At 46.0% G+C, this 14,785-nt stretch overlaps 1 protein-coding gene across 1 annotated transcript in view; it reads right to left on the reverse strand.

The window, feature by feature from the left end:
* Positions 1-14,785, reverse strand: part of EPHB1 (EPH receptor B1) — a 466,102-nt gene that overhangs the window by 95,056 nt on the left and 356,261 nt on the right. The window contains exons 6-8 of the mRNA NM_001192829.2: positions 11,626-11,750; positions 4,246-4,408; positions 612-720 (exon numbers count right to left, since the gene is read on the reverse strand). Of these exons, the coding sequence (NP_001179758.2) occupies positions 612-720; positions 4,246-4,408; positions 11,626-11,750 (397 nt within the window). The remainder of the gene's footprint in view (positions 1-611; positions 721-4,245; positions 4,409-11,625; positions 11,751-14,785) is intronic.

The following is a 14,785-nucleotide window of genomic DNA, read 5'->3' on the forward strand; positions in this document are numbered from 1 at the left end:
CAGGGTCTCTACAGAGCTTGGTGAGAGGCCCTGGAGGATGCCTGCTAGAACTCTGGCTGCACTGTGGAACTTTTCAGGAGGGGCCAGCTGAATCTAGGCTAACCACCCAAGGCAGTAGCAGCAGTATTAAAAATTCACGAGAACTTCCAGACCCACCCTCCTGCAGGACCCGCTCTTGCAGAGCTCCTCTTTCCCTCCTTAGCTCCCTGCTGCCCACCTGCACCCTGTGCCCAGGCCCCAGCTCTGTAGCCAGAGGATGGGTTGAGGCACAGGGCGGGATGTTCCAGAGGGTCAAATGCAATTTTGTAACTGTCACTCCAGGAAGATCATCGTGTGTAGGGGGGTTAAATGAGTGGGCAAAAATGAGGTTGGGGGACAAATGCTCAGAGCCTTGCCCAGCCCCTCCAGAGGATTTATCTCCAGCACAGAGAAAATAAATGATCTGGAAAGTTCTAGGCTGCCCGTGGACAGAGAAAGGGTGATGACTGGTGAGCCTGACGGTATGTCCCTGAACGGTCAGGTCCTGTTCAGTTCACATGACCAGGGAGGGTCCATGAGCCAGCCTTCCTGGGTCTGAGGAGAGCAGGCAGGAGCGGGGCCAGGGGGCCTACCTGCTGCAGACGATGGAGATGGCCACCAGGGACACCACAAACACCACCCCAGCTGCCGCTGAGCCAGCGATCAGGGGCAGCTGCTCCCGCAGCTCGGACTTGTAATCATCTAGCAGAGAGAGAGGTATTAGAAGCTTCCTGTCTGCCCTCTGCATGGGGCTGCTACTCAGCGATGCCACCAAGGACATCAGAGTGATAGACAGATAGAGTTTCTATACTTCAGAGCTGTAAGCCTGACCCAAACCAAGAGTAATCTTTAAGTCACACACACTCACAAAAGTAACCCCAAACAAATACTGTCAACAATAAAAGCAAGATAACAGTGACAGAGAACCTCACAACTAAGAGCTGATGACATTGGCCCCAGAGCAGAGGTAACTCTTTCTCCATGCACTCATGAGGAAGGCCTCTCAAAGGTCTGCCAGCCATGCTAAGGATACGTCTAACAGGGGGCATGGAAACCACTGCTGAAGTACCTTCTAAGGCACAAAGTTGCTGAGATGTAGCCAGTCAACAGATTCACTGAGCAGAGGCTTAAGAGCATCTGCAGCCACCCAGTACCACATCCAGTGCTGCGGAGAATGAAGACACGTCGAGAAACAGCCCAGAACTCTAAAGCTCACACTCAGGAAGAATAGGGTCCCGGCTTCCGCCAGTGTTAGAAACACATGGGGGAGTGGCTGCCTGCAGATCACAGAGGTGGACAGAGCTCTCTCAAACGTGGCTTTACCACGGGGAAGCTTAGTGATCTTAGACAAAGCATCTAGTCTTTGACTCTCAGATTCCTTATCTGTTAATTTTTTAAATTAAATCATGTGACACATATTTCAGTGTCTGATGTATCACAGATGCCCCAAATACAAATTCTCTTCTCCTTAATCCATACAAACCACTCGGCCCAGGGGCCTATTGTTATTATTGTGGTTCTTCTCTCACTTGGTGTCAAGGAGCCATCACAAAATTTCAGGACGGAGGCAGATGGGGGTCAAGCTATGTATGTCCTATTACAACTGGGGCTGCCAGATACAGCGAGTGAAAATATGGGATGATCAGTTACATATGAATTTCATGTAAACAACAAATAAGGTTTTAATCTAACTGTGACCCAAATATTGCATGGGAAATACTTAGACAAACATTATTTGTTATTTACCTGAAATTCACATGTAACTGACCTATATTTTATCTGCCCCCCACCCCATCATTCTGAGGTTCCCTGCTCTGCAGGTTTCTGCTCTGCAGAATCACTCAAGCCCAACTGTTAGACCCTTTTCCAGGTCCCTCCTCAGATCTACTGAATGGAAACCTCTGAGTGAACGGCAGGGTATCTGTGTGTTTACCAAGGACTCTGTGTGGTTCTTATGCGCCCAGATGTTTGGGAACCATGGTTCAACTTTATGGCTAGCGGATGAGACTTGCCAAGACAAGGATATTGTTCTAGAAGCCCCCCACTCTCTAGAAATCAATTTTAAAGAGTGAAGGTAGAGTTTCAGTTTCCCTCTGCTGAGAACTTTTTGTAACATGTAACTTATTTAAAAGTTAACTTGGCAAAAGTAAAATAAATAAAAGGAACCACAGGGAGGAGTCCATGTAAATTAAAAAATGCCTAAGCCATGTGACCTTCAGCCCTTGAAATTGATTTCTAGATGCTTCCAGAACCAATATCCTTGGGTTTAGAAGTCTCCTTTACCCACGGTGTAGAAGGATGGTTCTCAAACACTGGGGCAGAAGAACCACCCAGAATGCTTGGCAAACATGTAGATACTTGGCAAACATGTAGATACAGAGTACATACTATATCTACATATACTGTATATACTGATTTATACTGCTGTATAAATCAGTTTTTAAAACATTAGGCAGCCAAGTCAAAGGTTAGCAGGTTGTAGCTAAGTGCAGCCCAGAACCACAGCAGCTCTGTCCCTTGTGGAGGTCACCAGTCCAAAGCATGGCCACTGACCCTGGGTGGGATCCCGCAGGTCCTCCTCGACCCAATGACCCTATTACTGACAACCTTCAGACTCACCTTTGTGCTACAGGGAGGCCTGGAGCCTCAGTGAACATAATTATTACTGATGTGTGAACCTCAGTCATTAAGACAAATACTCTCCAATTTGGCCACTTACCAGAACTCTCTTACATCCAGCCCCTCTTGGGTTTACAAAACTTAACTGCCAAATGTAAAAGGAATAGCCTTCTTGGGAGAAATTTGTTACTTCTTGATTTGTCTAGCAGAATTGCCAAGAGACCAGTGCTCACAGCTTTTTGAATTTTGGGCTTTTAATCCTGTGTACCTCTTGATGCCAAAGTGCCCATAAATCTAGATGTGAAGTAAGGTACAAAGAGGAGAGCAGAGTCCTTAAGGAACTGAAGATGGACTGCGTTCTTTTCACACCAGCAGCATCATTAATATGGATAAACTGGCTCACCTTTCTATCCTAACTCACCATCCTCCAAATATGAGTCCAAACTCACCTAAAATAAACTCAGAACTGACTACAAACTCTAATCCTACAGAGGCCAGACAGCTCACATTGAAGCATCCAGGTACAGACCACTGGGAAGTGATGAGCCCTGCATGGGGCGGCAAGCCTCCGTCTCAAGACAAAGCCCTCACACTAGGATGCTCACCAGCATTGCCTTCTCTTACAATTTTTCAAAAGAAAACGGATATTATAATTTTTATATGAAATCACTTGATTTTTAAATCTTTCTGATGACTTTACAGAGACTGTTGGCCTAAAATAAAATGTTTTTCAAGGGCAGAGTGTTTTCTATATAATTTAAGTAATAAAGGAAAAAATTAAAGCCTTTCTATTTGAGAGGCTGGGAATAGATTGACACTTGGGAGCTACCAGGAAACAGCTCATCAATGAATAAATATAGATACATTGTTAGTAGATAAATGAGTACATACACTATGGAAAGTAGCTAATGAAATAGACACCCATACACAAGTCTGAGGTTACAGGGAAACAGAATTTTCATAACAACTAAAAGAGGTGATCTCAGAGGAGTAGCAGAGATTGTGACAACAGGGAACCAATAAAGCCCAAAGGTGGAAGTATTTTCAGGGACAAGATTGTCTAGCCTTGGAGACAGCTTGGAAAACAGTGGCTCTTCTCTCTGGAGACACCTCAGCTGGACCTACTGGGGGTCACATGTGAAGCTGTTTTAAATATTCTGAGGCGTGTGGGACAGCCTCAGTGTGTCCCTCTGTTTTCTTCCCGGAGCCCTTAACTCATGCAGTGAGGCTGTGCACTCAGCTCCCAGCCCCGAGAGCAGAGGAGTGAAGTGGGAGTGACGGTGAAACAACTCAGAACCCAAGAAGAGCATGTCCTTTGATTTTGTGTTGGGCTCCCTGCTCTGCAGACGCAGGCGTGCATGTGGGAGCCTCTGCGCGTGCGCGGTACAGAGACCTGCGAAGGAAAACCCACCAGATGTCGAAAACCCGGCCGGGCTTCAGACAGATGCTCTGCCTAGTGAATGCAGGTCCTCCTAGGGGCAAACCCTTCCGAGGCAATTCCACTGGAATCCAGTTAGCAGCTGGCATTTCGGCTGTGACCACTGCCTCCTGGGGGCTTCTTCTCCCCCGACTGCCGGCCCTGATCCAGGTCACCTGCCTGCCCCTTACCGTCCGTCAAGGTCTGGAAGCACATCTTGCCACTGAACTTTCCGTAGCCGGCCACGGTGCGGGCGCGCACCTGGACCACGTACACCATGCCGGGCCGCAGGCCGTCAATCCGCGCGGTGTTGGTCTGGCTCCTGGCCATGGAGGAGTTGAACTCATTGTGTTCCTGCAGGAGAGCAAGGGAAAGGGGTTGGCAGCCTGCTCCTGAGCACGGGGGCCCCTCGGTTCTGGGTCCTGCAGATCTGCTGGAAGTTGTCCCGAGCCCCAGGCCATCCCTTGAAACCCCACAGACTGGGCTGGATCTAAAGAATAAGAAACAGACTCTGGACTGTGGGGTGGTGATGGTCTGAAGAGAGGTCTGAGTAAATGGCTGAGCTCTCAGGGCCTGGCAAGGGGACAGTCATTTTCTACTCCTTCCCCTCCAGGGATCAGAGACAGAATAAAAAAGCACATGCAGCTTTGCAAACCCCCTCTCATCCCTGACCTCAGCAGAAGCAAATGGCCACATTTGCACCTACCTGCCTCTCTTTGCATTGCTTCTGCTGAGCCCTGGTCTTTTCTCTCCTGGTCACTCCTCACAATGGCTGTTCTAGATCACTCCTTAAAACACCTCAAGTCCTTAGACAAACGACTTTGTGTTCGCTCTGCTAAAAAGCTTGAGGCCATGCTGGACTACCTCCCACACCTGTTTCTGCTTTCATCTTGGCATGTGTCTGTCTGGGTGCCCACTGTCCGAGTTTCTCTCCATCAGCATCTAGGGAGGGCATGCCCCTTCTCCCTGGAGAACATGGCCTCTGTCCTCACCCCTCTCACTATTTAGGGGGTCAGTCCCACTCTTCTGCATCATTCTCTTCCGCACCCTCTGCCTGGCCCTCTACAGTCCCTGTCACCTGCACATAGGTATCCTCTGGTGCTCACAGACCTGCTGTGTCTTTCTTCCTTCTGACTCTCCCACCCATCATGAGTACCTTATTGTGTCCTTGCTTGTGCTCTCTTTGCTGCCGATCTTGTGTAACATATGGTTTAGCCTGAACTTTTGTAGCTTCCGATCTTTTCTGCTCCTCTCTTCCTACCCAATCCAAAGTTCTTTTGTAAAAAAGATCTGACTCCCTAAAGCTATTATCCAGTAGACAAAACTCCTAACTCTCAGTCCAGGGGCCTTTCATAACGAAATCAACTCCAATCTCTCACATCCCCCTGAGCTGCCACCTTGCTGCCTCTCTGGATACCATAGCCCTGGCCTCCAGACCTTTGCTTAGGTTGCTTTCCCAGTCTGAAATGCCTCTCTCCAGGGGCTCCTCTGCATTCTCTGGTTTCCTTAAGCCTACATCCCTCAAGATCTCCTCTTCCAGGAAAGTGCCCCTCACTGTTCCAGCCCAAGGACTCTCTTCACTGCTGCCCATCATCTTTCTGCTTCGCCCACATGCACCAGCTCATCTATAATCATTTCCATGTGACCACTGTGGAGATGGCAGCTGTTCAGAGTCTAGGTCTGCCCCTGTTTTGCACTGTGAATCTTAGAATAAAATGAAGATCTTAGGTACCAGGAAGGAGGCCCCAAGTCCCACATGCAGATCTAGGGCCCTGTGACGCGTTCTAGGCATAGCAGTTCAAGAGGCAGGGTGATAAATGAGGGGAAAGTTGTTGCCCAGTGTGGTCTGTGAGCCACATCTTTAGTCAAAGGACAGAAGAAATGTTGGGAGTTGAACCGGGACAAAAGAATACAGTACAGTGAGAAGAAATTGCCATCATCTTAAAATATGTAGAAATCTACTGTGCAGAGATGACCTGACATGCAATCATTCATTCATTTGGCCAGATGGTCACCATGACAACACACTACCATGTGGTGCCTGCTACTAAGGGCTGTGGGTATCAAGCCATGGTCCCTGCCTTTGGGTACACAACATCTTGGGGGGGGGCGGCGCTGAAAACTGCAGTGCTGATGAGTGACGGGGCAGAGGGCAGCTCAAGGGGTTATGAGGGTGCAGTAGAGGGCACCCCCAGCCCAGACTGATAAGGTGGTTGGGAGGGACTCAGAGAAAGGGTGGCATGAGTGAGTCTTGAAAGATGAAAGAAATTAGCCCCATGGATGAGTGAGGAGAGTAAGAACTGAATAGAATATCCTTTGAGAACAGAGTAAAACATGCAAAGGTGAGGCTGAAAGGAGATTAGGCACCTGCAAGTAACTGGGAGTCTCTGGAGGATAAGTGGCATGGGGGTGGTGATGGGTGACTTGGAAGCAGTTGTAAAGGACCCCAGGTGAGAGGCCAGAGCAAATAGACAGCTGAAATTTACAAAGAGGCCCATGCTCACCCTAAGCGAAGCGATATCCACTGGCCTCTGGGCAAGATGGCCTGGGAAGAGATCACCCATACATTATTTGATCTATTTAAGAAGCAGGTGGATTCCTAACCCCACTCCACCCCCAATAAAGAATTCAGCAAAAAGAAGGCTGTGCACTCTAGAAGGGGTGCCATCTAAAACTTTCATCATTACTATCTTGACACACTGAAAACATAGTCTGAAACTACGAAAACATGATCCTTGCAAATTAGGACAAAATCCCATTGCTCCAAAATCTAGGCAGCTGCCTGACTTCTCTGGTTTTACTGTATTGGATGCAAGTGTGCACTTCTTGAAATATGTGAAACATCTCCTGGGCAGCTCTTTTCCTGAAAAATGTGTGCTGGTGTATTGGCATTTGGATGGCGAGAACCCATAATCACTTCATTGTCCACACATCCTTCAAGAAGTCCAGTGATTAAAATGAGTATCAGTCCTTGTTCTCTCAAAACCATTCGTCAACCTCAGGCAGATAAGAGTGAAGAGCAGAGTTGCTTTTCCTTTTCTTCTTCTTCTTTTTCTGGTTGCTTATGATTTTGTAAGTGTGAGGGGGACAGATGCTGCAGCTGTTGAGGGCAGAGACCATATCTTCTTTCTCCATCCCTAACATGTAGCATGGGGCTTGCCTTGCCTGGGTGCCCAACACCTCAGTGCTATTGAATAAATAAACAGTCCACTTTGGACCAGTAATTTGAACCCATGGATGGAGCACAAGATATTGCCAAGGTCTGAGTGAGTTCCTGTCAGAAAATGAAGGGTAGAAATAAATTTGAAGGGTAGAAATACCCAAGGCCTAAAGCAGTCTGTCCTCACCTAGTTAATACGAAGAGCGAGTCGACGTCTAAATGCTTAATCATTAAGACAGCCAAGAGCAGCTGTAGACGTTCTCCCTTGGTTTGCCTATAAGCACTGACGTCAGGAATGAAAAGTGCTACAAGACAGTAAACAGGAGAGAATGATGAATGGAAGCATATTAAAATGGGGAAGAAGATGAGCATGGGAGAGCTTGCTGGCATCAGCTTGATGGCATCTGAGCTCTCTATTAATGAGCTATTGGAGGAGACGAAAGCCTCATTGATTCCACTCACAGTACTGAAGTTGACAGGTGTCCCAAGCACAAACCAAGAGAGTAATGTGGAGTGGGAGACCCAGACTTGGAAAACTACAGCCTATGACCAACTACCTGTTTTTGCAAATAAAGTTTTATTGGATCCCAGCCATGCCCATATTCTATCGTCATCTATCTATTGCCCATGGCTGCTTCCTGCTATAAAGGTACAGTTGAGTAGTTGCAATAGAGACTATGGCCTGTAAGCCTAAAATATTTACTAGCTGGTCCTCACAGAAAAATGATGTTGAGTCCTAGTTTAGAAGAAGTGGCACAGGAAGAAGGAATGATGAGTTCTATTTCTTTGGGTTGAATCCAGGACATCTACTGGGCTGAGTTCTGTTTGTATCTTCTAAAGACCAGGATTCCACACCCCTGTGGAACAGGCAGGCAAATGATTCTGGCTATAAGTATTTGGGTTGAAAATTAAGATACACTGTCTTATTTCCGAGGCCAACAACATTGCATCAACATTGCATCCAGTCTTTCATTGAACTCAGAAATATACTGAAATATAATAAAAATATCTACAGTTCCAATTCTGTGGTTCCCTAGCTGTGGCCCATGAGGTTAAGGGTAGATCATTTGACCTTTCTGTGACTTGTTCTATCATCCATAAATTGGTTATACTCAACTTTCAAATATCTTTCATTTCTTTTGAGAATCAGAACTAATATATCTGTGAATATCTGGCATATAACTGGCACTCAATATGTGATGAATTATTGTCATTGTGATTATTATTTCAAAATACCCTCACAAGATAATGTCCTTTCTTTAGAAATTAGAAATGGTCAAGGCAATGTAATGAATTTTATATTTGAGCAATTTATAAGCAAGTGAGAATTCTATCATAATATGTTGAATGGTAACCAATGCTTGGACAAAGAATCTTCTCTTTCAGAAAAGCATTCTATCCTCTGGGACAATGATCTGCCTCACTGAGGTAGGGAAGCTCCCTCTGGCATTGAACTGCTGTGCATGTGTTCTGTTAATAATTAGCATAAATTTTTGAGAAGTAGGGACAGGATCTATAAGGGAGAATAAGCCTTCTTCATAGCATCAGAAGTCGAAGTTAATTGCAGTTTGTTTAGTGGGGAGGCTTGCATGGACAGGGAAAGGCTGTGAAGGAGTTGGGCGTGGGTGGGGGAATGAGGAGCTGGGGGACAGAGGCCTGAGCCTCATGGTTTCAGTTCTGAGGCTTTCACCCCCTCCTTTGGTGACTGCCCTTGGCACAGTGGGAGAGGAAAAGGGCAGGTGGTCTCCCATACATCCCATCCCTTCCCAGCACCAGCATAGGCTACAGGGCAAAGAACCCAGGCTAGAGACTCCCTTTCTAGCTGTGTGATCTGAGTAAGTTGGCCTTGTTTTTTTAAACTTCTTTGTGTATTTGTTTCTTTACCCAAAACAATGTTATTAATATTTACCATACTGGGCTGTGAGGGGGAGAGATTGTTTAGAAAGTCTCTGGCACCCAACAGGGGCACACAAATAAGACATTATTATTTATTTGAGATGAGCTACAAGGCTCAAGTTCATGTGTGTATGGGAAGGGGACTGGGTGTGACCTTACTGGTGACTCTGACATCACACCATATATGGCCAAGCATGATATTCTATTGAAGAAGGTCAACAAAACCAAGTCTAGGTCAACTTGAATTTGGTCCAGGTCAACTTTGGTGATGAAATGAGGTCATGAAATCGATAGGTTCAGATTAGTCAAAAAATTTTTTGCATTTGTCCAACATTGACTTCATTAAATGATAAAAAAAAAAATATCTAGCAAATAAAGACCCTCAGTTCAAAGCTGAATGAAAATAATGGTGGCTTATGAATCCAGATCATGTGAATTACCCCCAGTTCCCTGAATTATCAGAATCAACTGTGAAACTCAGAATCCTCTAAATGAGTAAATAGCTGCCTAACCCTCACCTTGCTTGCAAATTTGGCTATAACAGCTGAAGGGCACACCTCCTTGCAGGCTAGATCAGTGATCCATCTGGCCTTCTGCTTTCAGGGAGGTAAACTGGTGACTTTTACAAATGTGAAAACTGACCTAGAGTAAGTGGTTCAGTAATGGGACCACAGCTGTGGGGTTGTCAGTTACGGATGGCTCTGGAAATGAAGACTCCCTTCCCAATGCAGTCATGCTCCATTTCAACACTGCCTCCATGTTGGAGTCTGCAGGTCTTCATCCTAGAACCTCTTCTTATCTCCACTGACCCACTGGACAGTCTCACCAGGGCTCAGGGCTGACAACTTCCAAATGGTCATCTCCAGCCCAGTCCACTCCTCTGAACTCCAAATGTGCATAGCTGCCTGTTGCACATCTCCACTTGGCTATCTCAGAGGCATTTTAGACACGAAGCTGAATGGTCCCTTCCCTCAGCCCAGACATGCTCCAGTCACGAGTGATCCTGTTCTCAGTCATCCTAGTGACTCAGGCCCAAACACTCCCAATTGAAAATCCAACCTGTTGGAAATCCTGTTGGCTTTGGCTTTGTCCCCCATTTTTGTCTTAGATTATTATAATCTAGCAGGTCTATTTTCAGTGGAAAAGCTTGAATGATCCTTTTAAAATGTAAGTCAGATTCTGTTTCCCTTCTGCTCCAAACCTGCTATGGATCCCAATCTCATCTGTGGAAATGCTCAGGTTCTTACAGCCCAACATGAGCACCTGCTCGGATTACCTCTCCCCTAACTATTGTTTTCCTGTTGCTCATATGACTCCAGTCATGCTGGTCTCCTTCCTGCTCCTTGAACCAGCATTCATTATCTGGCTGCAGGGCCTTTATATAGGCTCTCTATCTCCCACATGCCTGCTATACAACACCCTTTCTTCCTTCGGGTCTTTACTTAGAACTTACCTTCTCCAAAAGCTTCGCTTTTACCATTCTATTTATTTTTGCAACTACTCCTCCCCCAAACCTGACCATTCTGATCCCATTTACCCTGATCTATTTCCCCCACTTTACAATCCTCTTTTTCTAACATACTGTATGATACCCTTATTCACTATGTTCATTATTCATTTTCTGTACACTTGAATTAGAAAGTAAGCTTCTTGAGGGCAGGAATCCTTGTTTTATCTCTAGTATATCCTAGAACATTACTTGCCAAATAGCAGGCACTCAAAAAAAAAAAAAATACTTGCCAAACAAATATAAATGAATAAATGGTGTTTGCACAAATACTGTATTGGGTCAGCATATAAGAAATACTGTATTTTCCTGGGATGTTGCAAGTGTTACAGTTCACCATGGTGGGAGGAAAGCCCTGCTTCCCCCACAGATAGGCCAGGGGTTAATACCACAGGGCACCATTTCCCTTTTCTTGGCAGAACATGCCCTGTTGTAGTCCCCAGCAACAGCTACAAGAGAACAGTCAAAGAAGATAATGTACAAACTTCTATTTCTATTAATTTCTAGCTCTCGTTTCTTCATTTCCACTTAGATATTTTAAACATTCATACATACGTCAGTACATACATGCATATGATTTATAAATAAAAGATCTTGTATTGGAGGTACATGATCAAAAACTTTGAAAAACACTAATTTATAAAATCACAAAATCTTGAGAAAGTTCAGGGGACACTGGTGGGTTTGTAGCCCATCAAACACATGTAGCAAGTTGGTGACTAGGAGAATGGAACTGGTCCTGCCCATCCACGACAGCCCAGTGAGTGGTCCAGACAGCAGGGTAGGGTGTTGGAAGGTTCTCTCCTGAGTTGGTGCAGAAAGCGCCTGGGCACTGGAGATCTTTGCTGGGGCAGAGCTGGGGAGTGCTCTCAGGGAGCCTCTGGCCTCTGTCACCAGATTCCTCCCCCCATCAGGACTCCCTCCAGCCTGTATCTCCTCAGCTGGCTACCACCCATACAACAGTGGCTGGCCCTGGATCTTGCAAGCCTGCAGGCAGGGCTGGCTTACCTTCTCATAGTACCGGATCTCATAGTCCAGGATGATGCCGTTGGGTTGCTCCGGCTGTGGCCATGACAATGTGATGCTCCTCATGGTGGCACTGACCTGGTGCATGATGGGAACAGTGGAAGGGGCTGCAGAGAGAGGAAGAGATAAGGCAGATGAAGAGACACTTGATGATATGAGAAAGGTTGTCTTTCAGAGATAAATAGGCAGAGAAATGCTATTGGGTTGGAACGCCACCTTTTCTTTCTCATCAGCTCAGATGGAGCTACAGAACTTCCTGTAGGTTTTGCAGAATGAATGGAGTTTGGGCACCAAAGGAGAGAAAAGGTGACAATTTAGGACAGGAAGACATGTATGAGGGCAGGGACTGGAGTGAACAAGAAGAAGAAAGGTTTGACCAAAACAAGAGATGGCTGGAAAAACCACAGGAGAACAGTATGAACTGACAAAGCCAGAGTCAGGCATGAAGGGCGTGACCAGCAGGACAAATCTATGCTTCAGGTAGTGGATCACGAAGAGAGATGGACTGCTTTTGAGCAAATGGTGTTGAAGGAACCTCAGTCTTGCAATAATGGGGTGAGCCATCACAGAGAAGAGAATGTGGAGGCAAAGCCTGTCAGTGAAAGAGTCAAGCTGGTCAGTGCTGAATTGCTGTGCAGTGGAAAAGAGCATTCTAGCAAACATTTTCTGAGACTGCATGGAAGATTTTGCTGTGTTTCAAAAGGAAGAGAGGCGGCATCTCTCCAAAAAATATGCATACAGGCCAGCAACAGAGTTCTTTTCGACTTCTGTCAGAGTTTTCCAAATGAGGACATTTGCTATTGAGCACTCACAAATATAAATGAAGAAATGATACACAAACCAAACATTTGGAAACAGAATAATAATTTCAAAATCTGTGAAGTGCTTCCGAAATCTCTGTTTAAAAAGAATATTATTTATTTCCCAATTCAACATTTTTCACACAGTGTAAGTAAAATGAAAACAGTCTGGAAATAATAAATGGGGGCTGTCTGTCTAGGGAAGAAGCAGGTAATGGATGAGGCTGCAGTCTGTGCTCTGTTCAGGGGCTGTTCCGTTTAGTCCTGGCACTTCTGCAGTGATGAAGGTCGCTTCTTCACACGAGCTCAACTTTACAAGGCTTTCTCTGGGGACCATGGCTGAGTGACATTTACTGTCCCGGATTTAAGTTAACAGATTCCCCTCCAGGACCTGAAATTACAAAGCAGAGCTGCCGGGTCACAGGGCTCCCTCATTCTCTATTTCTCCATGATCCTAGGACTCTTAGCAGACACCTACTGCATGAGGCACCTGGGTGAGGTGGAGATGCAGGGACGATTCAGGGAAGATATTAGGAAGATGCTCATAGTCTGGGGGAGCCATAAAAAGAGCACAGAGTGAGAGGTGCTGTGATGAGCCCTTAGAATCACAGTGTTCATCTGGGACTTTGCCCACTTCCCATTAGAGACCTTGTGATGTCTATGAAAATGCGCCCCTCAGAGCTCCTACTCCTGGGAGCATAACTGACTAATGGCCCCAGCTGCAGCATTCTGAGATATATCACTGCATCCATGTGGAGCGGTTTCCCACTTGCTGCTCCCACCCAATGACTGAAAGTGGTGGGGATGCGATGGCAGGTCCATTCTTAACTCTTCCGATGGGTGACTTATGCTCAAACATGCCCCATTGGACTTCCCAACACTTCCCTGCAACTCATGTCTGTCTAAAGCTCTTCCCACTCAATTCTTCTTCCTTCCCTCTCTCCTTTAGAGGGATCAGATCTTCACTGTGGTCTGATAGCTCTCCCAGCCTCCTCTGGCCTCCACCCCACTTCCCCAGTAAATCTTTGGTATATCTGGTTTCATCGTGGCATCTGTGAATGGAGGACCTGAATTGATGCAGTTCTGAATCCCCTTATCAATTATCCTCTGCCAGCCCTGCTGCATCCCTGGGGGTAGGAGGCTCACTGACTCCAGGAGTTGCTGCTCCATGCCTGCATATCTCTCACCAATGTGCACGTCTTCCTTATCCTTATCTGAAATATGTCTTGGAACTTCCCACTGGTCTCAGTTCTGCCAACTGAAGTAATACAGAATGTTCCCTCTTTCACAGAATGGCTTGTCAAATAGCTAAAGAAACTAGTTAGGTCTCCCCTGAGTTTTTCCTGCTGAAAAGAATGACCAGATCCTATGGAAATTTCTCCCATGATATGCTGCCACCTGAGGTGGCTGTCTTCCAAATGGGGCTTGTTATCTAAATCTCTTTAGGCATAAGGCCCTGAGGTGAATCCAATTCTCTCACTGCTGTTTGAACAGCAAAGATTAGAGTAAAACTAATATCTACCATGATCTGTGTACTATGCATCTATTCATAGGACCAGAAGCCTTTGCTTCAAAAACACATACCTGTGATTGGATTTTGAAACCACAGTCAATATAACCTTTAGGTTTTCCCATGGTATGCTCCTCATCTTTTGTCTATAGAGTTGGCTTTTTGCTTGGACTACAGGGATTTACATGTGCCTTCATGGTGTCGAATTTGGCCTATTTGTCAATTAAGTGGAAATAATTTTTGATCCTGACTCAACTATCACATGCATCTTCACTTCCTCCCAACTTAGGATCATGGCCCAGATCCACGTAATTAACTATTTAAACAAGTATTTACTGGGCATCTGTCATATGCCAGTAATCATTCTAGGTTCTAGAGAGTACAGATTAACATTTTCTGTCTTCACAGAGCTTATTTTCTAGTGGCGGGATTCTGAGACTTAGACATAGTAAATATATAAATTATAAGGTATGTTAAAAATGTCAAGTACAGTGGGAAAAAAATGGATCAGAGGAGAAGGGATACAGAATGCTATAATGTAGGAGGCCAGCTGGGGAGAGGCTGCAATTCTGAATCAGGTGGTCAGCCAGGCCCTGCCTGAGGAGCAGGTGTAGGAGCAAGGGATGAAGGAGGGAAGAGAGGGAGGCAGGTGGATACTTGGGAGGAGAGCCCATGAGATGGAAATGTCAGGGCAAAGCTTCTTATCTGGGAGCAGCCAGGCAACAGTAAAGAGCCGGTGGGACTGGTGCAAAGACGAGGACACAGATGGTAGGGCCGCAGGGACACTAAAAGAGGACCGTAGCTTCCACTGAGAGAGACGGGGACTCATGAG

The sequence above is a fragment of the Bos taurus genome, chromosome 1, assembly GCF_002263795.3.
Source record: "Bos taurus isolate L1 Dominette 01449 registration number 42190680 breed Hereford chromosome 1, ARS-UCD2.0, whole genome shotgun sequence".
Lineage (NCBI taxonomy): Eukaryota > Metazoa > Chordata > Mammalia > Artiodactyla > Bovidae > Bos > Bos taurus.